Source organism: Schistocerca nitens, chromosome 2, assembly GCF_023898315.1.
Source record: "Schistocerca nitens isolate TAMUIC-IGC-003100 chromosome 2, iqSchNite1.1, whole genome shotgun sequence".
NCBI classification, from domain to species: domain Eukaryota; kingdom Metazoa; phylum Arthropoda; class Insecta; order Orthoptera; family Acrididae; genus Schistocerca; species Schistocerca nitens.
In genome coordinates, this window is record NC_064615.1 from 698,363,384 (window position 1) to 698,378,520 (window position 15,137).

Sequence of the window (15,137 nt, forward strand, 5' to 3'; positions counted from 1 at the left end):
ATAAAATTGTAATTGACACCATTTCATCAAATTAAATAACTTGTAAGCATTCATTTCACTGCACACAGTTCTGTTGGTCATAGTATATGCACAATATGTGAGAACTTGGGACTGTTAGTGTTTGCACCTGTGTTAATAATTCAGCAAGGGACTGGTTAACAGCATTGCTGGTTCTAAGGACAATTCCAAAAACTGTGTGAGTGCACAAGTGTTGGTTTATGGACTTGCTATATAGTACAAGACTCTTCAGTGGTGATTGTGCATGTGCACAGTCGCAACAGATGGCTGCTGGCCGTCTCTACAAGGACTACAGTGGGTCTGCATCTTTGATGGCCTACCAATACCATTATCTCTACAAGGACTGCAGTGGGTCTGCACCTCTGGTGGCCCACCAATACCATGATATCTACCAGGACTGCAGTGGGTCTGCTCTGTGATGACCTACCTACCAATATTCTTCAAAACTTCGACTGACTCTGCTGCGGGTTTGCTCTGTTGTGGCCCATTACCTGTCTGCATGACAAGAGTCAGCATTGTCTTTTCATTGGAAGGACAACACTACTTCTTCAAGACTGCGTGGAAATCCACTACTTCCATGTGCATTTTCTTTTACTGCTCAGACTTTGAGAAAAAAACACTACAATTTTACTGTGATGAGTGATCAGGACTGTCTTTATGGACTGTGAGAATATTTTAGCTTTTGACCAACATTGTATCAATAAATGTGTGCATTTGATTTCTTTGTTATTGTAATTATGAAAAATTTCTTCAAATCAGTATTGTCCACTGCCCAAAACAATTTGTAAATTTTTTTTGAGGAGCATGGGGACTATGTAAGTAGGCTGTTTACGTTTTTATGTTGGTAACGTCATGTAGTGCTGTGTATGAAAATCACTGACTGTGCTGTGTGCAGTCTGTGGCTGGTTTGCATTGTTGGAATTTGCTATTGTAGTGTTGGACAGTTGGCTGTTAACAGCGTTTAGCGTTGTGCAGTTGGAGGTGAGCCGCCAGCAGTGGTGAATGTGAGGAGTGAGATGGCGGAGTTTTGAGAGCGGATGATCTGGACGTGTGTCCATCAGAGAGAGTAAACTTGTAAGACTGGATGTCATGGACTGATATATATATTATGACTTTTGAACACTATTAGGGTAAATACATTGTTTGCTCTCTATCAAAATCTTTCATTTGCTAACTATGCCTATCAGTAGTTAGTGCCTTCAGTAGTTAGAATCTTTTATTTAGCTGGTAGTATTGGCAATCGCCGTATTGCAGTAGTTCGAGTAACGAAGGTTTTTGTGAGGTAAGTGATTCATGAAAGGTATAGGTTATTGTTAGTCAGGGCCATTATTTTGTAGGAATTTTTGAAAGTCAGATTGCGTTGTGCTAAAAATATTGTGTGTCAGTTTCGTGTTGATCAGAATAAGTAAAGAGAGTAATGTCTGAGTACGTTCAGTTTCACTCAACTGTTTGAAAATCAAATAACGCAAGGGGTTTACCAGTACAGTAATTCATTAATCTTTCAAAGGGGATGTTTCAGATGCAATTGTCCATAATGAAATAGTGTCAGAAAGAAGCTTCAAAAGTATGTTAGATCTTGATAAGATGGTGGTGGTTGTTGGGATGTTTAAGGGGGACTAAACAGCTAAGGTCATCAGTCCCCCACTTGATAAGATATATAAGCAGTGCAAAGATTAGCAAATTGCTTTACAGGTTCAAAAATATAAAATTATGCTTTTCACAAAGCGAAGAAGCGTAGCATCCTATGACTACAGTATCAGTGAGTCACAGTTTGAATCGTTCAACTCATACAAACACTTGGGTGTAGCAATTTGTAGGGATATGAAAAGAAACGATCGTATAGTCTCAGTTGTAGGTAAAGCAGGTGACAGACTGCATTTCACTAGTATAATTCCAAGGAAATTCAATCAGTTTACGATTCAAAACTTGACATTTTTAAAGAACTGGTTTGGAGAGTTTGCAAAGTGTGGTGGCCCCATGAACTAAATATGACATGAGGTACATAAAACTCTTTGTGTCTCAAAAAGCTGATATTTATTTACTTAGTATTTTCAAGGTCCTTAGTTTGGCACTTGAACGGTGAGCACATTTCAACAATATAAGCAAAGTATGTATTTTTATGTTATTAATATGAATTCAGGTCCCACATTTTTCATTCAGAGACCTGAAATTACATCTTCATATAATTAAATCCAGGGGATCCAACGACGTATGAAATAAACAAGAAAATATTCTCAAAAATACAATAGTTTATTCATAATGTTAGGTTGAAGCCTAAAAATTGAAAATCTGTAATAGGAAATAAGTCAGAATTATTGAGAAAATCCTGCTGAATGTCGTCAACAATGCGATGTTAATAACTCTCAAAGTGGAGAAAAATGGTAAAACGTTTTAAGAAGACTTCTTTAACTTTGATGCTATGTATAACACTTTGTTTGCTTATGGAACTTCACATCTGGTCACGTTAACTGATTTATTGCACCGATTACATAATTTATACGTTTTAGTGTTGGATGGCATAACTGTAGTTGAACAAAATGTGTTTTAAAAGCTAAATTTTTTGATTTCGTTAGGAAAAGCGTAGCCCAGGGCTACTATATGACTAGATAAATGAATGAAGGAAACCTCGCAAAAAAATCTTCAAACTTTCTGGTAGAATCAACTTTTGGCACTCTAGGACAGTTTGTCGCATTATTGTGCAGTACGCCAAGATGAGTGTAGAATTCGTAGCTCTGGTACTGTATTCTGCGCTGTTGCACCAACAGACTTTGAAAACATTTCAATATTGGGAGATGCAGTTTTTTGAGCTTGAAATTTTATGTTATCCCATCTCTTTCCTAGCGGAAAATGGTACTCCCTTTTTTCAAATGATGAATTTGTGGCCATCGATCAAGTATAGATGTACATACATACAGTAGAGCATGGCAGTGTTCTTCTGAGTGTACTACAATAGTTCTGACACGTATGACTGAATTCAGGATCAGCTATCCTTCATGGATGTTATCCACAGTCAAATGGTAAACTATTATCATGTTTCCATTGTTCATCAAGGGGAGGGGGCGCCCTTATGGGTATTGTGAGCAATTGGCTGACACCTACACTGCTGCCATGTTTGTGTGGCAGGGACCAGAGATGGAATCTGTGTGTCAGGATGTTTTGTTCAGCTCAGTAAGAAATCAACGAGGAAGCAACAGAAAAAGGTTGAAGACGTTATTTCAGCATGTTTATGTTAAGGTTTCATGATCATCGTCACTGCAGGTCAGCGCTGTAACCGTATTCGCACGGGGACTCGATAGAAAAAGGTTGAAAACGTTATTTCAACATGTTTCTGTAAATGTTTCGTGTCTGTCTTGACTGCAGGTCAACGCTGTAGCCGCATCTGCACCACGGAACCGATATAATTTCCAGTGAACATAGTGACAATTAAGAAACCCAAAAAATATGGTGACTGATAAAGTTGCAGAATTTCTTGTCATGGTCAGCAGTGTTAAATCTGCAGTTTAGTGGAATCACAGACGATGAGTGCTAGAAACTCGAGAGAATTCTGTAACGAATAAAAGCCTGAACCCAGAGTCCAGGAGGGGTCTAGCGCCCCTTCTTACCCCTGTTTGGACGCCTGTGCATCAAACCTATCTCAGAATATCGCCGAAGTGTGTGGGGCCCATACCACATAGGACTAATGGGGGACAGTATGTCGTAACTGCTGTCTGCGTCACGTCTGTTGTGCAGCGAGCTACGTTAATTTAAGTATTAACTGTATTTTTCTTACTTGTCACGTCTTCTTCCGTGTGTTTTTGCTTTTAGGAAGCTTTAATTGTCGAGTGTTAGTAATAGTGTTCCATAGATTTCGTGTTTGTTTTGAATACAGTTAGAGAGAGTCCCTTTAGTCAGCCATAGTGCCAGTAGTGCTAGTGTTTGTTTTGAATACAGTCCAGAGACAGGTAGTGCTATTTTCATTGTTTTCTACAAGAAGTGTCTAGTAACCACAGATTAGTCAACTATCAGCCGCCTTTAGTGAATTAGCAGTCTAGTTAAAAGTTGATTAACTCTCTACAGTAAATTGATTTCTTAGGATGGATAGGATGTGTGACTGCTGCGTACACACGCAGGAGGAGCTGGCCACTGTTCGCGAACAGCTGAATGTGTTGATGGCCATGGTCAGCCGTCTTCAGGCTGCTGCCTCGGAGTGTAGCGGCAGTGGGAAGTCTGGTGCGTCGCATGGTACACCCCAGGTGTTACATGCTTCACCTACTGTCCCTGCTGTCGAAACATCTTCGCGGGTACCGAGCGCAGTTGGGCCACCCTCTCCCCAAGGGGAGTGGGGGGTTCAGCGGCGTTCGCGGCGCACGAGGCGGAGGGTCAATGTGGAGGTTGGCCATGTGGCACCGCCCGCTCTGCCTGTGAGTGGACATGTGGCCGCTCTTTCAGCAAGGTCGAGCAGGCACACAGGGGGAGGGGTTTATTAGTGATTGGGAGCTCCAATGTTAGGCAGGTGATGGAGCCCCTTAGGGAAATAGCGGAAAGGTCGGGAAAGAAGGCCAATGTTCACTCTGTCTGCTTGCTGGGGGGGGGGTCTCATCCGAGATGTGGAGGAGGCCCGGCTGGCGATAGAGAGCACTGGGCGCATCCAAATGCAAATTGTTGCTCATGTCGGCACCAATGACTCCTGCCGTCTGGGTTCAGAGGTCATCCTCAGTTCATACAGGCGGTTGGTGGAGTTGGTGAAGGCGGAAAGCCTCGCTCTCGTGGTGGAATCTGAGCTAACTATTTGCAGAATCGTTCCCAGAACCGATCGCGGTCCTCTGGTTTAGAGCCGAGTGGAAGGCTTAAACCAGAGGCTCAGACGATTCTGCAGAGTTCTGGGGTGCAAATTTCTCGACCTCCGCTATCGGGTGGAGAAATGTAGGGTCCAACTGAATAGGACACGCGTGCACTACACGCAGGAAGCGACTACAAGGTTAGCGGAGTACGTGTGGAGTGCACATGTGGGTTTTTAGGTTAGAGAATTCCTTCCCTAGGCCCGACAAGACGCCTCCTGGGACGCAACAAGTTTAATGTGTTAATAGTAAAGTGCAGGAGCGTCTATAGAAAGGTCCCAGAACTGCTCTCATTAATAAACGGTCACAATGTCCACATAGTACTAGGGACAGTAAGTTGGCTGAAACCAGATGTAAACAGTAATGAAATTCTATACTCAGATTGGAATATATAGTGCAGAGACAGGCTCTACAGTGAAGGGGGAGGCGTATTTATAGCGATAAGAAATACAATAGTATCGAAGGAAATTGACGGAGATCCGAAATCTGATATAATTTGGGTGAAGGTCATGGTTAAGGCAGGCTCAGACATGGTAATTGGATGTCTCTATAGGCCCCCTGGCTCAGAAGCTGTTGTGGCTGAGCACCTGAAGGAGAATTTGGAAAATATTTCTAGTAGATTTCCCCACCATGTTATAGTTCTGGGTGGAGATTTTAATTTGCCGGATATAGACTGGGAGACTCAAACGTTTAAACGGGTGGCAGGGGCAAAGAATCCAGTGAAAGTTTTTTTAAGTTCTTCATCTGAAAACTACCTTGAGCAGTTAAACAGAGAACCGACTCGTGGCGATAACATATTAGACCTTCTGGTGACAAACAGACGCGAAATATCTGAAACAGTTAACGCAGACCAGGGAATCAGCGATCAGAAAGCGGTTACTGCATCGATGATTTCAGCAGTAAATAGAAATATTTAAAAAAGTAGTAAGATTTTTCTGTTTAGCAAAAGTGACAAAAAGCAGATTTCAGAGTACCTGACGGCTCAACACAAAAGTTTTGTCTCGAGTACAGATAGCGTTGAGGATCAGTGGACAAAGTTCAAAACCATCGTACAATATGCGTTAGATGAGTATGTGCCAAAGAAGATCGTAAGAGATGGAAAAGAGCCACCGTGGTACAACAACCGAGTTAGAAAACTGCTACAGAAGCAAAGGGAACTTCACGGCAAACATAAATATAACCAAAGCCTTTGCAGACAAACAAAAATTACGCGAAGCGAAATCTAGTGTGAGGAGGGCTATGCGAGAGGCGTTCAGTGAATTCGAAAGTAAAGTTCTATGTACTGACTTGGCAGAAAATCCTAAGAAATTTTGGTCTTGTGTCAAAGCAGTAGGTGGATCAAAACAAAATGTCCAGACACTCTGTGACCAAAATGGTACTGAAACAGAGGATGACAGACTAAAGGCCAAAATACTAAATGTCTTTTTCCAAAGCTGTTTCACAGAGGAAGACTGCACTGTAGTTCCTTCTCTAGATTGTCGCACAGATGACAAAATGGTAGATATCGAAATAGACGACAGAGGGATAGAGAAACAATTAAAATCGCTCAAAAGAGGAAAGGCCGCTGGACCTGATAGGATACCAGTTCGATTTTACACAGAATACTTGCCCTCCTTCTTGCAGCGTGTACCATACATCTCTAGAAGAGCGTAGCGTTCCAAAGGATTGGAAAAGGGCACAGGTCATCCCCGCTTTCAAGAATGGACGTCGAATAGTTGTGCAGAACTATAGACCTATATCTCTAACGTCGATCAGTTGTAGAATTTTGGAACATGTACTATGTTCGAGTATAATGACTTTTCTGGAGACTAGAAATCTACTCTGTAGGAATCAGCATGGGTTTCGAAAAAGACGATCGTGTGAAACCCAGCTCGCGCTATTCGTCCACGAGACTCAGAGGGCCATAGACACGGGTTCCCGGGTGGATGCCGAGTTTCTTGACTTCCGCAAGGCGTTCGATACAGTTCCCCAACAAAGTAAGAGCATATGGATTATCAGACCAATTGTGTGATTGGATTGAAGAGTTCCTAGATAACAGAACGCAGCACGTCATTCTCAATGGAGAGAAGTCTTCCGAAGTAAGTGTGATTTCAGGTGTGCCGCAGGGGAGTGTCGTAGGACCGTTGCTATTCACAATATACATAAATGGCCTTGTGGATGACATCGGAAGTTCACTGGGGCTTTTTGCGGATGATGCTGTGGTATATCGAGAGGTTGTAACACTAAAAAATTGTTCTGAAATGCAGGAGGATCTGCAGCGAACTGATGCATGGTGCAGGGAATGGCAATTGAATCTCAATGTAGACAAGTGTAATGTGCTGTGAATACATAGAAAGAAAGATCCCTTCTCATTTAGCTACAATATAGCAGGTCAGCAACTGGAAGCAGTTAATTCCATAAATTATCTGGGAGTATGCATTATGAGTGATTTAAAATGGAATGATCATATAAAGTTTATCGTCGGTAAAGCAGATGCCAGACTGAGATTCATTGGAAGAATCGTAAGAAAATGCAATCCGAAAACAACGGAAGTAGGTTACAGTACGCTTGTTCGCCCACTGCTTGAATACTGCTCAGCAGTGTGGGATCTGTACCAGATAGAGTTGATCAAAGAGATAGAGAAGATCCAACACAGAGCAGCGCGCTTCGTTACAGGATCATTTAGTAATCCCGAAAGCGTTACGGAGATGATAGATAAACTCCAGTGGAAGACTCTGCAGGAGAGATGCTCAGTAGCTCGGTACAGGCTTTTGTTGAAGTTTCGAGAACATACCTTCACCAAGGAGTCAAGAAGTATATTGCTGCCTCCTACATATATCTCGCGAAGAGACCATGAGGATGAAATCAGAGAGATTAGAGCCCACACAGAGGCATACCGACAATCCTTCTTTCCACGAACAATACGAGACTGGAATAGAAGGGAGAACCGATAGAGGTACTCAAGGTACCCTCCGTGACACACCGTCAGGTGGCTTGCGGAGTATGGATGTAGATGTAGACAGAAAGAAGGAAAACATGAATGGTCACTGGTTTGTTCTACCAACGGGAGAATGATACAAAAACTTTAAATGACTGAACTGGCAGATGCTTGATGATAGACAATCCTGTGGAAAGCTACTTAGGAAGTTTCTACAACCAACTTTAAGTGATGAATCCAGGAATATAGCACAATTCCTCTACTTATCACTCCTATTGTTAAAACAAGATTAGGATAATTACAGTGCGTATGCCCACATTTAGGCAGTCATTCATCCTGAGCTGACTATATGAATGGAATGGGAAAAAAGCCTTAATAACTGTACGAAGGCATGTACCCTCTGCCATGCAGACTACGAATGTAGATGTAAATATAGTTAAAGTAATCTTGCCTTTGCAGTTACAAGAGGAATATAACATATGGGTGTGAGCTATATTCCAATAGTCTTCCATTAATACTGGTTTTTGAAATATCGTCAGTACCATAGGCTTTTGTGGGATAATTTTGTGTCTGTCTTCAACTGTCAGGCTATACTGGTTTCTTAGCACTTCTGTAAAGTTCTTCCATGAGCCAAACAAACCTGTGACCATTCATGCAGCTCTTCTTAATATACGTTCAATATCCCCTGTTAGGCCTGTTGATATGGATCCCACAAATTTGAATAATACTCACACGTATTATCCACAAATGTTTTGTAAGCAGTCTCTTTTGCAGAGAGATCGTATTTTTTCAGTGCTGCTACCTGCTTTACCTGAACATAAATTATCATTCCTTTTCACATCTGTACAAACTATTGCACACAGCTTTTTGTGGGAGTTGACTGACACTGGAGTAAGATATTACTCTGCTCCATGTTGTGAGATGTATAGTTGTACATTTCTGTACATGTTAAGTAAGTTGTCAATCTTTGCGATACTTCGAAACCTTATCAAGATCTGATTGTGCAGGAACTGTTGATATAACAGCCTAACTTTCATAAATGCCTCTCTGGTAGGTATTCTAAATAGCAAATAGCTATTCATATAAAAAGCTGGAAACTGTTCTTTCAAGAAAGCAGTAAGTATATTACAGTGACGATGAGAGTGTCTACTGTTGACAGACAGCGTAACACTAGCTGGCATGACATATACGCGTATTTCAGTTTTGTGTAGAGGAAGAAAGACAGGTTAAAAGGAATTAAAAATGATTTTATCCGTTGTTGGTGGACAGCACCACAGCTGTTTTCATAAAATACACTATAGGAAACACTGCAATCAGCCACAAGTTTTCTTGAAATGATTTTGTTACACTATTACTACTTTCTGGCCTGATCCCATCATCAAATGGCAGAGTTGACTTCTTGCTAATGTTACATTTGTGTCCTAAAATATAAAAGTTTTTGTGGCACATAGTGTCACACTTATATACATTGTACTTAGTTCCGGAAAAACCCTCCTTTACATAATGTATACGTCAAGAAGCAAGTACAATGCATATTGCATATACATGTGATGTAATCACAAAAACATTGTTAAATTTTAGGACATAAATGTAAACCTATTTTTTTAACTATGCATCATTTTAGGACACCAATGTAAAACTTGCAAGAAGTTAACGCTATCATCTAACGATGGGCTAAGGCCCGAAAATAGTAATGGTGTAATAAAATCATTTCAAGAAAACTTCTTGCTGGTTGCTGTATTTCCTTCACTGTAATTACAAATTATTTTACTCATTCGAAAGTAATTTTCGAACATCACTTCGTCTCCTGCCGGTAACTCATTCTTTAGGGAGTTTGAATTTGTAAATGATTTCTACGAGAAATTCATTTCTCATCCAAAACTCAGACATCAATTTTCTCTTCGTTAACGTCTCGGTAAATTTTTTAAGCTAAAATACGTATAGCCAAATTAACGTCCACATATATTCCTTCATTAGATGCTAATATGAGTCGGTGTCAGCAAAACTTCCGACAACACTAGTAGACAGAGCGGGATCTGAAGGAACAGAGGAAATATGCATGTGCAAATTTTCAATGCCTGTGTAAGAAAAATCCAACGTTTTTACGTCTTTAATTTTAATTGTCAACAGCAGTCGCGGCTGACAAATGACTAATGAGTATCTGCAGCCCAAAGATGCACCTTGATTCAGCGCGGTCTCGGTGTGACTGAAAATGTTTAGTGCCTTAGTGGTTATCTTCATGTAGGAAGTAGAAATGAGGGCGTTGAAACTGACTGAGATGACGTCTCATGCAATTAAGAGTTTATTCAAGTCATTCGATACCGTTCTAACAGATTGTGATGGTAATTCTATATATTCACATCATTTTATTTCTGATACGTACAAAATGTTTGAGTCGTTCAACCTGATCACTAAATTAGCTGTTACCGTTCATCCACAACGTAGGTGTCTTATGGCTTGAAGATGATTTGATCAAAGGATCGGAAACAGTAATGAATGGTTTTAGGAAAATGGGAAAAAGAATTTTCTTCATTACTAACAACAGCAGCAAAACTAGAAATGGAGCTGCAGAGAAATGTAAAAAGTTAGGTTTTCAGGCCGAAAAAGTAAGTAAGAGTGCAGTTCAGTAACCAATGACTCTTGGCAATAAAGTCCAGCAATTTAACCACAGTTTCTCTGCCGCAGTAAGAGTTTTCACAGATTTTACTGTGTAGTTTACCATAGCAAGCAATATTTGTGCATGGGAAAGTAATCGCACGTAAAACAGATGCTGATGTAGACCTACTTGCGACGCCAGCGAACCAGTTAAATGATACATACACAGAGCGACCCACCCATTTATTTGTTGATGTATCGATCGTTATCAATTGTTGTCATACATCAGTTGAAAACAGAAGCGACTTCTGTTTCAGTTCGGAAACTAAGGAAAAAGAAAACTGTGTAGCATACAATCAGAGTTCAAACACATTTAGAGCTTTAAAAACATTTTTTCCCGTAGTTTGTCGTATTATTTAATCTCGAAATATTAAATCGCCTCGTTTTCATTTAAGTGAGGCATTGTTCTAAACGTTTAGTAATGATTTGTCTGTATAACTAATTTAATGGACTGTATTAAGTATGAAGTAATGAACAGTTGTTTCCACTGTTTTACATGAAGTAGGTGTGTGTTCCTTAATAAATAGTCTCTCTCATAATGATGGACAATAAAGCATACAAAACAGCCAGTTAACAGTTAAGAAGGAAAAACAATAATTTCACAGAATCATAAATACTGACTCAGACATGCTATTAAGTACTAATTTAGTGAACAAATAATGGAAAGACATATAATAGTGGCATGTAGTAAATAAATTTATTTCCCAAAAATATTGGTAATTTTAAATTAGTTAGCCCTATCCTTTATAAGAGATGGACAATTATTGTGGAATCTGATTATAAGGGTGGCATCGTGGGTTAAAATATGCTGTCATGTCAATGGGAGAAAGCTTTGTTGAAAGTAAATGTCTAGCTTTACAAAGACTTAAAAAGTAAATAGCTACTATAGACAACAAGTTCAAAATTTCAAGAACACATCAAAGATAATTTTGGTTGTTATTGCCAAAAACACAGGAAGGATAGTGGACTGTAGAAAGGAGATTTATTGCATTTACTTAGATGTGCAGTGCGTATTCCATAGCAGATGACAGTTTTGCCAGTTGAACTGTTAAACAGAGCTCACCAAGATTATTGGATTACTGAAAGCTTTAATGTGATGGTATTTCAACCAAAGTACTGAAACCTTAAGCCATTGATAATGTCCACAACCCCTTTAGTGCCTTTCTTCAGTAAAAGATTAAAGGTATAGTTCAGAAAGCCTGAAATATGTTCTCTAATTGTAACCCCATCTCCTTCCTTCCTGCTTTGTCAAAATATTTTCATATGGTAGTACATATGAAAATATTGAACCACCGTACTGACAGTAATCTGTGACATCAGACCCTAATCAGTTTGGTTCTGCAAAGGCTTGTCTGCAGTTAAAGCATGGTATGATCTCACAAACCCTGTTTTGCTAATACTATAAGAAATTTTATCCTTTTGGTATGTTCTGTGATTTTGACAAAATCTTTGATTGTTCAGATAATGTAGTTTTACTAGGGATGCTAAAATAATTAAGGTGTTAAATGTATCTCTTTGTATGGATCAAATCATATCTTACCATAACAAAACAAAGCAGATCGTCTTAAACAATGGCACAGTGGGAATGTAACTTAAGGTTGGAGTGAGGAAATGTTAAATGTGATTGGAAAATAAGAAACAAATTGCCTTCAGTCACAAATCATGATTTTATTTCAATACATGTATTTTGAGCCCTTGGGTTACCTTGAGCCACTTGATCAGTCTGTATTATTTTTCAAATTTGGGTTACTCCTGGTTACGGTGTAGACTGATCAAGCACTTGAAGATGAGATCTCAGGCTCGAAATGCTTCACGTCTTGAAATAAAAATCACTACTTGTGACTGAAGGTGGTCCTTTTTTTTATTTTATTCAAGTAACATAGCCACAGTAGCAGCAGTGGATAAAATTAAGTTAAATATGGTATCTCATTGTGGCCCACTCCAATTGTTGAATTAAATAAACGATGTACCACAAATATGGGATGGATTTTCAAAAACTATAATGCTTACCCAAGATTCATGTATGCTGATAACGGGTCTGAACACATCATTACAAATCACAGCGAGGAATATAATGGAACTGGCTTGCCAGTAGTTCACAACAAACAGCTTAATTCTTATGAGTTCAGGGTAAACCTCAACCTTTTGACAGTTACCTCCATCACTGTCATTGGGAGCAACTGACTGTCAAAACTGCTGCTTTGGTGCCCTTATATAGCCCATAGAGAGCTTCTGATTGGTCGGTAAGTACATAATGCTTTTGAAGATAGTGTCAGCACCTGAGGTGGTGGTGCTACCTTTCTTGCTGTAGTGGAAACATTGCAACAAATATATCTGGCTCTTCTCTGCATCGAGAGCTGGCTTCCATGCACCACTAATATTGTATCCACTGTCGCAGTTGAAGATATTCTGACACATTCTTATTTCTACAGTCTCTTTAAGTACAGAATCCTGTTATATAGAAGCCAGGGACAGACCTTAAATTTTGTCAAATAGTATTTTATGTCTGTTTGTGATGTGCTCAGCAATGCAGATTTCTCCAGTTCTCGATTTTTAATGTCATAGATGTTCTGTACAGTGGTGGAAACAGTGTGGATGGACTGACCGATGTGATTGCTTCTGCACTCATAAGGGATGATGTAAATCACAGGGATCATGAGGGCATGAGTGTCCTTAACAGGGCATAGCATCTCCTCCATCTTCTTAGGAGGTTGGAAAATAGATTTTATACTTCATTTTCCCAGGACTCTGTTATGTAGAGGAAGGAATGCAATCGGTGGCTCATCACATGAATGTTCTACATTTTCATGTTTTCTTTTTTGGAGTACACTGACTTCATATCATGTGACCCATAGCCATTCTTTTAGAACCCATATATCAGTTGATTAATTTTGGAATCCAAGTGGTCAGGAACTATTCCTGGAACAGCATTCAAATTAATGATTACAATTTTAATATAAATAAAATATTCTATACTTTATAGAAATTCAAATAAGGACATCTGAATCAGTCAACTAAACATGTAAGTAGCTGGGTTATTAATCTTCCATATTCAATAGTCTTTGATTCTCTTCCCAGGAAATCACTATGGAAACTGGTGATCCTTGTAGGATTTTCTGTAAAATTGTACTCCACAGAGAGTCTTTTATAAAGCAGCTCTGCCTGGTCCTATATTGAGATTCCCACATGGTAAGAAATTTTATGATTAGTTTGAAGATTTGTCCACTATTAAAAGAGTTATGGCCAGTAATGGACTCTTGACAACCATATGGTATAGGTGTGTCAGGAGGTTGTCTGGCTTTGGTTTCTTTATTAGACACCCAAAAATTTACTTGATGTCATTTACATCTACAAACCGCCATACTCTGTGTGGCAGATTGTGATGTTGCCTCCCCCTTTTCCTGTTGGAGTCACATATAGTTCCCAGGAAGAACGATTGCTGGTAAGCCTCCATATGGGCTCGAGTCTCTCTAATTTTTATCTTGATGATCTTTATGTAAGATATATATGTAGGAGGAAGCAATGTATTGGTTGGCTGTTTTAGGTACATGTGCTGTCAAAACTTGAACAGTAGAACATACTATGACGCGGAATGCCTCTATATTAGTGATTGCCATTGAAGGTAGCTGACCATCCCCGCGATGCCTTTGTACCTGCTAAATGAACCTGTAACGAAACAGGCTGCTCTTCTTTGGACCTTTAAAAAAAATTGAGCTATATTAATGCATGTCACTATTTTAAGCAGTTTCAGTGATTCGTGATGGTATTTTTATTTGGCATGTGAGCTGAGTATACCAATGATAATGAGTAGACCAAACTGGTAATAATAAAGGTTTATTTTAAAATTAAAAACTTGAATAAAAAGTACTAATTTTCCATTGTGGAATATTAATAATGTTTATGCAAGTTTTTAATATATCTGTGTCCCTCCAAGAACCAATGGCATATTCCAAAAAAAAGGTGTATTTCATCAGCACTCTTGGTGGCTCTAAAATATGACTTTTTTCCAATATTTACAAGCTGTGCAGCACCACCTACACAAAATACATTATTTTCTTCTGGTTTAAAGTGCAACTATGTGTGACCAGCCCATTGAGGTGCTAAAAATGCCAGTAGTATAGCAGTACTACAATGTCTTGTAATGGTCAAGTAACCTGTGGTAAGTATAACAACAACACACACAAACAGGAAAAAATCACCACTGAACTGCATAAACTATTCTTGGAAGCATGCCATATAAAACTGTGTGCACTCAGAATTCATTGCAGAGAAGAAAGTACGAGATAAGGCAACATAGAGGATACAGTATGTAGAATATTATAAAACTGACCAGGCTGTTTCACATACATTGTCTCTAGAATGGAACTTTCACTCTGCAGCAGAGTGTGTACTGTTTTGAAACTTCCTGATAGATTAAAACTGTGTGTCAGACCAGGACTTAAACCCCATACCTTGCTTTTCATGGACAGTGATCATAGTGATTGAGCTATCCAGATATAACTCGTGACCCACTTCCACAGGTACTTGGTTCAAATCCCAGTCCATCATACAGTTTCAGTTTGTATAAAGTTTCAAAACTGTACACATTTCACTAGAGTTAAAGTTTCATTCTGGAAATAACCTCTGAACTGTGGCTAATCCGGGTTTGAGTTGCATTCTAGCACACAGTTTCATTCACATTTTTAATCGTATTTTTTACTCAAAAAGCATCAACACAAAGATTACTCAAA

General features: G+C 39.3%; 1 protein-coding gene across 2 annotated transcripts in view; it reads left to right on the forward strand.

The window, feature by feature from the left end:
* The first annotated feature begins 9,958 nt into the window (after positions 1 to 9,958).
* LOC126236855 (glycerol-3-phosphate phosphatase-like) overlaps positions 9,959 to 15,137 on the forward strand; it is an 83,376-nt gene continuing 78,197 nt past the window's right edge. For both annotated transcript variants that reach the window (XM_049946466.1, XM_049946467.1), the window contains exons 1-2: positions 9,959 to 10,094; positions 10,198 to 10,358. In XM_049946466.1, coding sequence (XP_049802423.1) covers positions 10,007 to 10,094; positions 10,198 to 10,358 — 249 coding nt within the window. In that variant the 5' untranslated portion in view covers positions 9,959 to 10,006. The remainder of the gene's footprint in view (positions 10,095 to 10,197; positions 10,359 to 15,137) is intronic.